Source organism: Arvicola amphibius, chromosome 2, assembly GCF_903992535.2.
Source record: "Arvicola amphibius chromosome 2, mArvAmp1.2, whole genome shotgun sequence".
Lineage (NCBI taxonomy): Eukaryota > Metazoa > Chordata > Mammalia > Rodentia > Cricetidae > Arvicola > Arvicola amphibius.
In genome coordinates this window covers 176,381,654-176,395,306 of record NC_052048.2, presented here as the reverse complement: position 1 = coordinate 176,395,306, position 13,653 = coordinate 176,381,654, and the positions used below count along the sequence as shown (strand labels likewise).

The window sequence follows — 13,653 nt, the reverse complement described above, 5'->3', positions numbered from 1 at the left end:
GTCAGGAGGGAAGGAGAGAACCTGACTCCCGAGAGGCTCCTCTAACCTCCACATGTGTCAGGGCACATACGCACTCCCAGTCTTGCACACAATAATACTAAACAAAGCATAAGCAAGTTAAAATAGAGTGCAGCTATTGAAGAAGACGCCATGTTGGCCTCTGGCTTCCACACTTCTGTCTGCCTCTGCACACTGGAAGTGGTTCAGACTTAAACCATCACTACACCCAAAAGGAACAAGAGGGGGTGAATGAAAACAACAGTTTATTCTATCAGCACAGCAAACAGAAGAATATTATCCATTATCAATGGAAGATATTCCATTATCAATTGGCCTGGCGCATGCTACAAAATGGGACCAAATAAGGGCCATAGCTCATAGGTTGCACTGTGGCTGAGAGCCCTGAGCTAAGGGCTTGGTGGTTTTTCACACTAAACAGTAACCAAACTTACTCTCTTCCAAGAAGAGAAAATGTCATAAAGTGACCATCCTATGTCACTTGATCTCTTTAATTGTCTAACTAGCCACTGGGACAGCTTTTGGTGGCAGAACTTGAAATTTGGCATGCTCTCAAAGCCCACGGAAGTGGTGGCTCAGGTTACAATCCAGAACTTGGGAGGTTTAGGAATGAGTCTCATTAGCTCAAAACCAACCCAGGCTCCAGGGTGAGACCATCCCCCCCCCCCAAAAAAAATTATAGGGCCAGGTGTGGTGGCATGTGTCTTTAATTCCAGCACTTGGGGAACAGATGCAGGTATATCTCTGGTAAGCCTGATCTACCCAGAGTTCCAGGTCAAACAGAGCTACACAGAGAGACCCTGACTCAAAAAAATTAAGTAAATAAATAAAATTACTCATTTCCCCCCACCACACTGGACATTCGCTATCAGCCACCAGAATTCCATTTCTCTGTTTGCTCCTTTGTAACAATTTAAATTTCCCTCCAAAAGACCATCTGGCATAGTGCAGCCTTTGACCGAATGACCAATTATCCACCTCTCCCTGACTCCCCAGTGACGCCTTGCTGTCTCAGTGACACCCTGCTGTCACACTCTGAGACGTCTTGACTCTCCAGTGCTGTGCCGGTGTCCTTCAATTGTCCCTTTGGTTTTGTGATGGCTAAAGAAGCTCCATCTTATGCTAGGCATCCATTGTGGCACCCACTCGTCATTTGTCTCAGACTCCAGTCCCTGGAAGGTAAGTTCCCAGCCACCTGATTCGGTGATTCCACCCAGAAACGTACAGCTGTGATTATCTACTTGTTAGGATACGACTAACTGCTTTTTTTGCTCCTGTAACTTGCTTACACAGATACCCGAAGATTGTTTTGGATTGCTTTAACCACTTAACTTGGCAGAACAGGCTAGTTTTTGCTTGCTTGCATAGATACTGAAAGTCATCTTGTGGTGTTCACAAATGTAATTTTGCTACTGTTATGAATCATAGTGTAGATATCTGTGTTTTCCGATGGTCTTAGGTGACCCCTGTGAAAGGGTCATTTGACCCCCAAAGAGGTCGTGACCTAACCACAGGTTGAGAACCTCTGCTCAAGGACAAGAGAGAAAACAAAACAGTCCGAGAAAGGATACTATATGCTTTAGAACAGTTAAAATATAAGCTTTCTGTACTTTAAGGTTTGTAAGCTCATTGGACACAGTTAAAAGTCTGTGAAACAAAAACCTGTAAAAAAAAAAAAAAAAAAAAAAAAAAAAAAAAAAAAAAAAAACCAAGAACAATATCAGGCGTGGTGGCACATGCCTTTGATCCCAGGACTCGGGAGGCAGAGAGGTGGGCAGATCTCATAGAGCTCAAGGACAGCCTGGTCTATATAGAGAGTTCCAGGACAGACCAAGGCTGTTACACAGAGGAAACCCTGTCACCAAAACAAAACAAAACAAAAAAACCACAAAGAAGGACAAAAACAAAACAACAAGATGCCAACATTTTCTGAGTTCCTGTACTTGTTTGGTTTTTATAGACTTATATTTAATGGCTTCTAGGTTACAGACACTTATATTACTATGCAACTTAATGACTTCATAAGAAAAAAGTACTTATTCAGCTTTCCAGGTCTCCATATGAAGACACAACTGGTTATAAAATAGAACCCTGTTGTTTTAACTTCGGCACAGCGGCTGCATCTTAATCTACTGACATTTCAGCCAGCAATTGCCATTCCATAGTTCCTGCAGGCACTGCTCTGTTGCTGCCGCCAAAGGTGGCTTTAATTAAATCTCTATTGTTTTATTTATAAATAAGACTCCAGATTTAAAGGCTGCGGTAAAAATCTGCTAGCTCAGAGAGGTTGAGTAGCAACTAGCTAACCTTCTCTCCTTGCTGGCAGCTCCCCAAGAGAGCACCCTTCCACCCTACCAAAACAACAACAACAGCAAAAAAAAGCTGCACCACCCAAAAATCCCTCCCTACTCCTTCTGGGTGTCTCTGTCTCTTCCAGATGCCCTCTGATACGCTATGATTACTTTCTGTCAACTAGTTACTAACTCAACCTCCTGACCCAAGGTTAATTTTATTTAATTAATGCAAATGCAAACTTAGGGTTCACAGTGTTATGGAATGTCCCCCATCAAAACCTTCTGTCTAAAATCTCTCAGCAATAATTCCAAATATGTCTGCTTTAAAATAACCCAAGCTGTACTTGTTAAAATTGATATTCCTCCAAAAAAAAGGAGATAAGCAAGGTCATTGGACCTTCACCTAAGCATCCAGTTACAACTCAATTAGGCCCTGATTGCACGAGGCCTCAAGGTTTTCTGGAGAAACTAGGGTACACAGGCTAAAAAATAAGGATGAGCTCCACCTTTGCAAAAATTGAAAAACTGTCATATATGCCGGGTAAAGACTCCAAATATTGTCTAACACCCCCTTAGGAAAACTGTCATATATGCTGGGTAAAGACTCCAAATATTGTCTAACACCCCCTTAGGAAAAAACTTTTACAACAAATGGTAAACTTATTTTTTATTGTTATGTCTCATGTTGTTTAATTTTTTAATCAGAAAGGCTTTATATAAAAATTAGGATGTCTAAATGAAATTGAAGATGCTGAGCTCTTTGACCTCTCCCTCTTTTTTTTGTTTCCTCATTCGAGGCCATGGATATTCAAATCCCTTGCTAAAATGTAAATTCTCTCTCTCTCTCTCTCTCTCTCTCTCTCTCTCTCTCTCTCTCTCTCTCTCTCTCTCTTCCCCCCTCTCTCTCTCTCTAGATTTATAAGACAATTGTGGGGGTGGGGTGGGGTGGAGGACTGGGTGGACCTATAAAATTCCAAGCATAAAAACTTAGCTTAAAACTTGTAACAACAACAACAACAAAAAAAAAACAACTTGTAACAAAAAAGGGCTGGAGAGATGGATCAGTGGTTAAAAGCATTGGCTGTTCTTCCAGAGGACCCTGGTTTAATTCCCATCACTCACATGACAGCTCACAGCCGTCTGTAACTCATGTTCCAGTGGATCCTGACTCCCTCATATAGACATACACACAGGTCAAATATCAGCATACCTGAAATTTAAATGAATAAATAAACAAATAAATAAATATTTAAGTCATGTGTTGGTGGCACATGCTTTTAATCTCAGCATTTGGGAGGCAGAGGCAGGTGCATCTCTTTGATTTCTAGGCCAGCTTGGTTTCCAGAGTGAATTCCATGACAGCCAGGGCTACTTAGAGAAACCCTGTCTCAAAAAAAAAAAAAATAACAAAAAAAGTGTAACAAAAAGGTTAATAATTAAAGATCTATATGTAGGTGGATGTTTCTCTCCTGCCCACCAGTTCCCAAATAACCACTCAGATGTTGAATATGAATTATAAATGCTTGGCCAAAAGCTCAGACTTATTACTAGCTAACTCTTACATTTTAAGTTAATCCATATTCCTATTTACACTTTGCCATGAGGCAGTACCTTTATTAGCATGGCACATTTATCTCCTGCTCCCTCTGCGTCTGGTTGGTGACTCCTGACTCCACCCTTCTCCTTCCCATCATCCTTAGTTTGAGTTTGGTTGTCTGCCTCTACTTCCTGCCTGATTACTGGCCAGTGTTTTGCTAAACCAATTCGAATGACAAATCTTTCCAGTATACAAGAAGATTATTTCACAGCATTTCCCCTTTTATCTAATTAAAAAGGAAAGTTTTAACTTTAATGTAGTAAGACTATATACAACAAAAACAGTTATCAAGTAAGAATTACAACATCCAGTCTATCTGTATTTGGCAAAACTAAAGAAAATACAGTATTATCTATCTGATCTTTGTGAGTCCAAAATTTTGCACCTAATTTATCTTTTATCATAATGACAGAAAATTGTAATTATCTAGTCTTCAACTCCATCAAAGACAGCAGAAAGGTGAAATGTTACCTCAGGACAAGAACATCAGGCTGCCTGGACAGTCACTCACACTTCCTCTTTGAAGTGCTCCCAGGGGTAGACATATCTCACTGTTGAGAAAAGTCCAAGTTCTTAAAACATTTTAAATGCTATATTCTGTAGGTCTTTGAAATATTTGAACGTTGCCTATCTATCTAAACTACATCTCTGTATGACCTTGAAAAACTGACTATAAGTTTGCTATTGTAATAAACTATTAATCTGTATTTAGTAATTATATATTACATTTTTAAATGGGCTGCATAAACAAAATACCCTAAACAAAAGTATAGATATGCCTTCAGTATAATAGAGATTCTAAAATAAATAGCTGGGTTTTTTTTTAGTTTATTTATTTATTATGTATACAACATTCTGCCTCCATGTATTCTAAGATAAATAGCTGGGTTTTTTTAGGTTTATTTATTTATTATGTATACAACATTCTGCCTCCATGTATGCCCGCCTGCCAGAAGAGGGCTCCAGATCTCATTACAGATGGTTGTGAGCCACCATGTAGTTGCTGGGAATTGAACTCAGGACCTTTGGAAGAGCAAGTGGTGCTCTTAACCACTGAGCCATCTCTCCAGCCCTAAATAGCTGTTTTTTTGTTTAAGTAAATTTGATAATCTATCCTTTTATTCTATTTCTAGATATCCCGCATTTTCTTTTTAGAACAAGATCTCTGAATCTAATCTTCTTTGTTTATCTTTTTTCCTGGTCATTACTAACAACAACTTGTAACCAACTCTCCTAAACAACGACTAACATTTATAAGCAATATTTTGAGGGTAGTTCTCTAGACTACTTCCTGTTGATTGGCGGTGCTGGCAGTCTTTGAGGGACCCTGAGAATATTTAGAATAATAGTTAAATCTTGGCTGGAGTAGCCTGTGAGGCTGGATCATCTCAGCAAGCAACCCTGAAGGTTTTTTGGATGTAGAACTCTGAGGAGACTGCAACAGAGGCATTTTAAGATGCCAGATCACCTGGGCCATCTGTTTTCATTGATGTCTGGTCTCCTTGCTCTGAAAATGCATAAACTTTTAAAGGTAACATACATATCTACATTAGTACAAGTATAGACTGTGCATTGTACACAAGTCAGCCAAAGATGATTTTTTTTGTTATGTGTTTGAGCAAGTAAAATATATATCATGTGTTTTGTAGTTCTTCTAGGTGTACTTTTTTATTTGTAGCCAGGATTTTCAGAAGGTCTTCCTCTATCAAACATGATTTTTTTTAACCCAGAATGAATATTTCTCATTTCCTGTGGAAATAAAAGCATAACCTCTACCCCAAAGTAATAGATCTTTTGACTTAAATTTGAAGTCAAGATAATTTTCAAATATATAGGTTGGTTTAATATAACAGTTTTCATAATCCAAGGTCTTTTAGCAGTCCAAAAGTTTAAAGACAACACAATAATATACATAATCCAGACTCTATTTTCCATCTTTATGTGGCTTATTGTATTTTTTCAACTCTATTTTTTAAGGACTTTCTCTACCATTTTTCTTTTCTCTCCCAAGCCTATATAGATTTTTAAACACACTGTAACCCATATAGAGGCTCCTTTTTGTTGGAGGAAGGGTCACTTGTCTGTCCCTGCTGCTCAGCCCTAAAATAACCACACAGAAACTGTATTAATTAAATCACAGCTTGGCCCATTAGCTCTAGCTTCTTACTGGCTAATTCTTTTTTTTTTTTTTTTACAGCTTGTAGGAACTTTATTTTCCTTCCACCTTTTTTCCCTTTGCTCAGGTGTCTGCAGAGGAGCTCAGGACCACTCAGTGGTGGCTCCAACCCACTCTGTGGCCTGCGCTGTGGGAGCTGCTGACCAATCCTCAGTGGCTGGCTGGGCACTCCAGTCTTCAGTAGGGAACTGCTGGATGGGCACCGAGGGCACCTGCACACCCTCAGACCAGTCAGCCACCTCTGGCTGAGCAGCAGTGAACTCAGGAACTGGTGCAGTCCATTCGCCCTGAAATTCCTCCTTGGTCACGGCCTTCTCAGCAGCAGCCTGTTCTTCCTTCTCAATCTCTTCTGGGTCTCTGTAGAAGTAAAGATCAGGCATAACCTCCCATGGGTGCTCATGGGAGATAGTGCCACGCATGCGGAGTACTTCCAGGGCCAGCATCCACCACATCAGGCACACTGAGTGAGCTCCCTTGTTGTTGCACGGGATGGCGATGTCCACGTAGCGCAGAGGTGAGTCTGTGTTACACAGGGCAATGGTGGGCAGGTTCACGTAAGACGCCTCTGTGAGGGGCTGGTGGTCAGCCCTGGGATCAGTCACCACTAGAAGTCGTGGCTCCCTGAAGGCTGCCTGGATCTGGTTAGTAAAGCTCCCTGGGGTGAAACGGCCAGCAATCGGAGTGGCTCCAGTGGCGGCAGCAAACTTCAGCACGGCTCTCTGCCCAGTGTTCCTGGAGGAGATGATGCTGACATCAGCAGGGTTCTCAATGGCAACAATAGCCCGAGCTGCAAGCAATAGCTTCTCCCAAGTCCTCTTCAGATTGATGATGTAGATGCCATCGCTTTTCCTTTTGTAGATGTACTGCTCCATCTGAAAGTCGAGGTTGGTGCCACCTAAGTGGGTGCCTGCAGCGAGGAACTTGAGGACATCCTCCTCCTTCATCTGCAGGACATCAAGGGCTCCGGACATTGTGTAAGTTTCCCTTTAAGTTACGTCGGGAACCAAGAACAACGCCGTATGGACCCGTCCCGGGGCAACGCGGAAAGCCTTATTGGCTAATTCTTACATATTAATTTAACCCATCTCCATTTATCTGTGATTGCCACGTGGCAGTGGCTTACCAGCAATGTTTGGCATGGCTGATTCTGGCAGCTCCATGGTGTCTCTGTGACTCCACCTTCCTCCTCCCATGCTATAGGCCAAGCTGGTTCTTTGTTCATTAACCAATAAAAGCAACAGAAGGACTTCCCACACCACCTTTTGTCTGAATGTCTCCTTACTTAGAGCATCTGTAACCTTTTCTGCCTACATGAGCAAAAACAATAACAACAAAACAAAACCCTGCTATGTAGCTTAGATCATGGTGTGTTGGTGACTGGATCATCTCCCTCAATTCCCTGAGAGACTAGTCTCATGGCTGAGGTATGTTTACTTACTGTTGTCTGGGGGACCAGTCTCCAGTAGCACAGGGCCTTGAAAGGAATCCATGAAGTTGGCAAGGCTAAATTTTTCTATCTGAGGCAGGTTAGGGAAAAGGGCACTCACAAATTCTCTTGAGGTTTTCCTTCTTTATTCTTATTCTTCTTTTTTCTCTTTTTATTTTCCCTCTTCTAGCTCATGTTATTTTACAGCTTTTTTTTTTTTTTTTTTTTTGGTTTTTTGAGACAGGGTTTCCCTGTAGTTTCCAGAGCCTGTCCTGGAACTAGCTCTTGTAGACCAGGCTGGCCTCGAACTCAGAGATCTGCCTGCCTCTTCCTCCCGAGTGCTGGGATTAAAGGCGTGCGCCACCACCACCTGGCTTATTTTACAGCTTTTATATCCTAATAGAATCTTCCAGGAAGTACAAGAGTCAAAACAGTTGCATTCCATTTCTCAAGTGAATGATTATAGGTAAAAACATGCTTTTCATCTCTCTAACATGATTAAGCATTTTATGTATTACAGATGAAAAACAAATTATCCCAAGAACCCACATACATTCATACCCAAGCAACTTGTTAACCACGTGGCAAGCAAGGTCTTTTTGTCAGGTCTTTTAATGGCAGGCTGCATTTTGCAGTTATGAAGAAATGACCAATTACTTTATTATCTTGAAAGGTAATCTTATAAGAAATCTTAAAGGAATCACAAACCTAAACTTTTATATATGAAAAAGAATCAGTCAGCCCTACTTTAAATCTTTAGGGTACATATCCATTCGCTAATAGCTTTTTTACATCAGGAGATTGAGCAAAGGAATGGGTATAAGAAATTAATCATTACCTTTGGTCATCAAGGAAAGTATGTCAGCCAGTAATAAATGGGCTGCTTTGTTCTTGTTCCCTTACCTTAAAGAGTTCTGCACTCAACTAAGTACCTTTCTAAGACTATTATTATTATTATTATTATTATTATTATTATTATTATTATTATTATTTTCTTGGGTTTTCCGCCTCAAAGTTATTTAACAAAAACATCATAGTCTAACTTTGTTGTTTTCAAAGCTTTGTTTCAACTGTGATACACTCCAAGACCTGTGAACACATCTCCCAACATTAAGGTTAAAAGAATTTAGACTAGCTAGACTATTGGGACTCAATGGTTAGTCATTAACTTGAGCTACAATCCATGCAGTTCCTTAGACTCACAGACTTTGGCTATGAAACATATACTTGTGTTTATTTTTATTCATCAAAACTTTATATAAGCTATCATTGTTATTATCAAATTAGACAGTATAGCTTAGGGAAAGGGCATCTTCTTGACGATCCACAGGTAAAAATGCCCAGTAGAATGGGATGTTTCTAAGAGTTAAACACACTATATTACAGGTAATAGAGATCTCCCCACATCCGATACTCACACCATGCTAGATACCAGAGAAAGAGAGCCGCAGCAAACATGTAAAGGCACAGCAGAAACAAAAGACACTCCAGGATCTGTAGTCCCATGGCCTTGCCTAACCGAGACTGGCCCATCAAAGGATTCCCTTCTGCTGGGCTGACACTGGGAACTTCAATTACAACTTGCTAAACTTCTGGCATGGGCCCACAACATTTACTGCCAGCTCTGGGAGCCATCTTCACCAATGCAGGAAGTTCCTGGATCCATGTTGTCACCAAGTAGCATGACACCTGCTGCTCATAAACCCCATTTAGGTATCTGGTAGCAGGACCTCTGAAAAGAGCCATATGATTTTGGCCACTAATGCTGAGTCAGGAAGCCGTTTCTTAAAGGAACAGGGCCTCTACCCACCACCAGCAAATAGAGCCACCCAAGAAAATGCTGCTGCCAAGAATCTGTGCTTGACTCTGTTCTTTGGTGTGTTTAGAATCCTTTTTGAAGCTTTCTTAGGTTTTACGTGGAAATTCTTGTCAAATGTTTAGGAGCCATACATATATAGGTGGATCCCACCAGTTCCCAGATAACCAATGCTCTGCCGATAGCTCAGGCTTTTTACTAGCTAACTCTTACATTTTAAGTTAACCCATATTCCTTATTTACACTCTGCCATGAGTCAGTACCTTTATTAGCATGGCACATTCATCTCCTGCTCCCTCTACATCTGGCTGGTGACTCCTGACTCAGCCCTTCTCCTTCCCATCATCCTTAGTTTGGTTGCCCACCTACACTTCCTGCCTGGCTATTGGCCATCAGCATTTTATTAAAACAATTCTAATGACAAATCTTTCCAGTGTACAAGAGGATTATTTCACAACATCCATACACAGGTAATCTTAATTTGCTATTGCATACTTATATGTAACTTAAAATCAATTCTTGTTGTCTCCTTTTTAAACTAAGGAGACAACAGCAGGCCTTCAAAAAATTTTAGATTAGGAGACATTTTTATATAATTTTTGTTCTAAAAATTTAAGTAAAAAACATTTTTAATAATAAAATATATTTGACAAATAAAGTTTATGAATTCCTAAGGTCTACTCAAGTTAACAATACCTGACTTAAAGATATATTTCTAGCTTCTTTGCCTTTGCTAATTTCAGTAAACTTTAGCTCTTTGGATAAACTGAAGAAACTATACATACAAGAAACTATAATATTGTGTAATGGTGCACTATAAAAGAATAAAAAAATAAGGTTTCCAATCTCTCTGTACTATATTTATAGTTTTATAAAATTTCCAGTCTCTCTGTGTGCTGCACTGACAATTTAACATTTTATTTTGATACTAAAAGAGTTTAGATTCAAAATTGTAATTTTTTTTTGGTTTTTCGAGACAGGGTTTCTCTGTGGCTTTAGAGCCTGTCCTGGAACTAGCTCTTGTAGACCAGGCTGGTCTCGAACTCACAGAGATCCGCCTGCCTCTGCCTCCCGAGTGCTGGGATTAAAGGCGTGCGCCACCATCACCCGGCTTCAAAATTGTAATTTTTAAGGCTAAAACCTAACAGGGTTAAAACTGTAAAATCCTAATCTTATAAACTATTAAAGATAATTAGGACATGCAAGTTAATATTCAGTCATCTTATAAGTGATCAAATTCTTTAATGAGCTCAAAACTATGATTGTAATCACGTTAAGTATAAATAAATGTAGTTCATTTTTTGGGACAAGCTTTATTTAGCCTTCTATGTATGTTTTCAAAATTAAGCCTACAGCAAGTAACTGAAAAACAAAGTTTATTTAAAATTAAGAATATTTAATAAATTAAATGTTGGCCATTGTATTGGTTGGTTTTGTGTGTCAACTTGACACAAGCTAGAGTCATAAGAGAGGAAGAAGAAGAAGAAGAAGAAGAAGAAGAAGAAGAAGAAGAAGAAGAAGAAGAAGAAGAAGAAGAAGAAGAAGAAGGAAAGAAAATGAAATTTATAAAGGTTATGGGGTCTATGAAAATGATTTAGAATGCAAGTAGTAAAGGTCTGAGGATAGAAAAGCTTAAATAAGTTGCAAGGGTCTAAGAAAGTAATTTACGGTATATGAAGATCTGAGGATATGAAAGAGGAAGTTGTGAGGATCTGAGAGGATGACCTAAGGATGTAAATACAAGTCACAAAAGTCTAAAAGAATGATTCAAGATTTATACAAATCAGTTAACAATGTTTCCAAATTTCTTTCCCTCTTGCTACGCTATTGTTATATTAGGATTTCAGAAGATCAGAGTTTTAACATAAATGGAGTTAAGATTTTCCCCTAAGCTCCAGAACTTCACCTTCTGTTCCTAGTCTATATTTGTCCCAGCAGATTTCCAATCAACTAAAGATTGCAAAGCGCTCCAAACACACCCGCCTGAAAGCCTGAAAGGTGGGCCTTCAAAACTAGCCAACCCGGACTTGCTGAACGTTGCCTGAGTGCCAGCTTTGGACCAGCATTCCAGATGCTCCAAAGCTACTTCACTAGCCCCAGATGGCCCACCAAAACCTGCACAGCACACCCAAAACCTGCCATGTTCCCTCCCGGCCTTTGTCTGCTGTCCCAGCGTTCCTGGGCCTGGCAACAATGTCCTATTTCAGCTGAGAAGCAGGTGCAGAAGAAACTGTATTGCCCCTTAGCATTGACAAAGTTGGAATGTTAGGTCCAAAGGAAACTAGTTCCCCTCTATCGAAGCAGCCATTTCCCTAGCACTGTCAAAAGACAGATGACTGTCTCTGGTGCTTATTCATATTACAAATACCTTTAAAAATCTGAGAATTAGAAAAAGGGTTACTCAAGATGGGGTTTGGGATCTGATTTAATAGCTGGCTTCATAGTTATCAAATTTTACCTGGATAAAGCAACTTTCTCTGTCTTGCTGCTTTGTGCATCTTAATGCTCATTTGTAATGTCAGTGTCAACACTACAGACACCTGGAACCCTAAATTAGATTCCCTGGCTTATTCTCCTGGAGTCAGTGGGGAATATAATGGCTACATATATATTTTTTCAACACAATTAAGGTATCAACCTTTGGCCTTACATAAATGTGAACCAATGATTTAATTAATATTATCTAGGACCAGTGAGGAATGTGGTGGCTAAAGAAGCTCCATCTTATGCTAGGCATCCATGGTGGTACCCACTCGTCATTTGTCTCAGACTCCAGTCCCTGGAAGGTAAGTTCCCAGTCACCTGATTCGGTGATTCCACCCAGAAACGTACAGCTGTGATTATCTACTTGTTAGGATACGACTAACTGCTTTTTTGCTCCTGTAACTTGCTTACACAGATACCCAAAGGTTGTTTTGAGTTGCTTAACCACTTAACTTGTCAGAACAGACTGGTTTTTACTTGCTTGTGTGATCCTAAAGGTCTTCTTGTGGTTTTCCCCTTTTAAAATTCCTCCCTTAGCTGTGGGGTGGTGGCACACACTTTAATCCCAGCACTTAGGAGGCAGAGGCAGGCAGATCTCTGAGTTCAAGGCCAGCCTGGTCTACAGAGCGAATCCAGGACAGCCAAGGCTACACAGAGGAACCCAGTTGAAAAAGAAAACAAAACAGCTCCCCCCAAATTCTTCCCTCAACCCCCTTTCAAGGTAATCTCAAATTTGGCTCAGAGACTGTTGTCCTTCTAGCAGCTAATCAATAGATCTTTTAATTATAATTGGGTTGAGTTTATGGTCTTTTCCCAGGGGTCACAAGCTCCATAAAAGTTTTGCATGGCAACCCGCATCCTTCCGATGAATTCCTCTCCTTTGAGTCAAAGTTAGCTTCTCTTCTGTGTATCTAATTGATTCCGAAATGGCATCTGTTCTTAGAGTTCCTATACGGAGACAGACATGGAAGAAATAGCTACGATATGGTTAGGAATGCTACAATCCAATGCAAATGAGTAGCAGGATATATAGCACACTAAATACCAGAATCTTGGGAGGTGTAGGAAAAGCAAGGAAATGAATATTGGATAGCGTGAACGTGTGTAAAATGCCTAGGTAGTACTTAAAGACAATGCAAATTTAGGAATCCACAAGGAGCTTGGCATGATGGGTGCATAAGATTCCAGGGGAACTGCAGCAAATGCAGAGCCTGTGGTTATTGGCGGGGTGTCAGTCATTTCATGTCAAAGAGTCTGGGTTTATGAAGAAGGAAGCTCTGGCAGGCATATATATAATGCTTCAGAAAGGTTGCTGTTGGACATGTATAAGAGGAACGGATAGGCAGAGGGTCACAGGCTCATCCAAAGTGTGGGCTGTGGCGCATGCCGTGTAAGCCCAGAACCTGAGAAGCAGCAGCAGTTTGAAGCCAGATCTGTCTCTATACCAAGTTTCAAGACAACCAGGATTATAGAGAGAGACCTATACAAATGTTGAAGGTTAGATTAGACAGACTGAGTTAAAATTCTGGCTACTTGCTCCCTGTGTGACCTCAAATGTTCTCTCTGTGGTGTCGTCATTCACAAAATGTGCTAACGAGTATCTGCCTCCTAGTGGGTTGTGGGGTGGACCGAGAGATCTTTGTAAACCCTTACAGATGTGAGTATCCAATGATGCCGTCTGTTAATGTTATGGTGGTATTAGAGTCTGGCCAATGGGATTACCACAGCAGGTCAAGTGAGAACTGAAAGAAACAGAAACCCAGGCACTAGAGGCTGAGTGTGGTGGCCCATACTTGTGAACCTAGCATTTGGGCAGTGGAGACAGGAGAATTGCTGTGAGCT

General features: G+C 40.5%; 1 protein-coding gene across 1 annotated transcript; it reads right to left on the bottom strand.

Moving 5' to 3' along the window:
* Window positions 1-6,089: 6,089 nt before the first annotated feature.
* LOC119807652 (40S ribosomal protein SA-like) lies at window positions 6,090-7,114 on the bottom strand. Its single transcript, XM_038319740.2, has one exon. It carries the CDS (start codon window positions 7,054-7,056, stop codon window positions 6,169-6,171), a length of 888 nt encoding a protein of 295 aa, XP_038175668.1. The 5' UTR covers window positions 7,057-7,114; the 3' UTR covers window positions 6,090-6,168.
* Window positions 7,115-13,653: the final 6,539 nt, after the last annotated feature.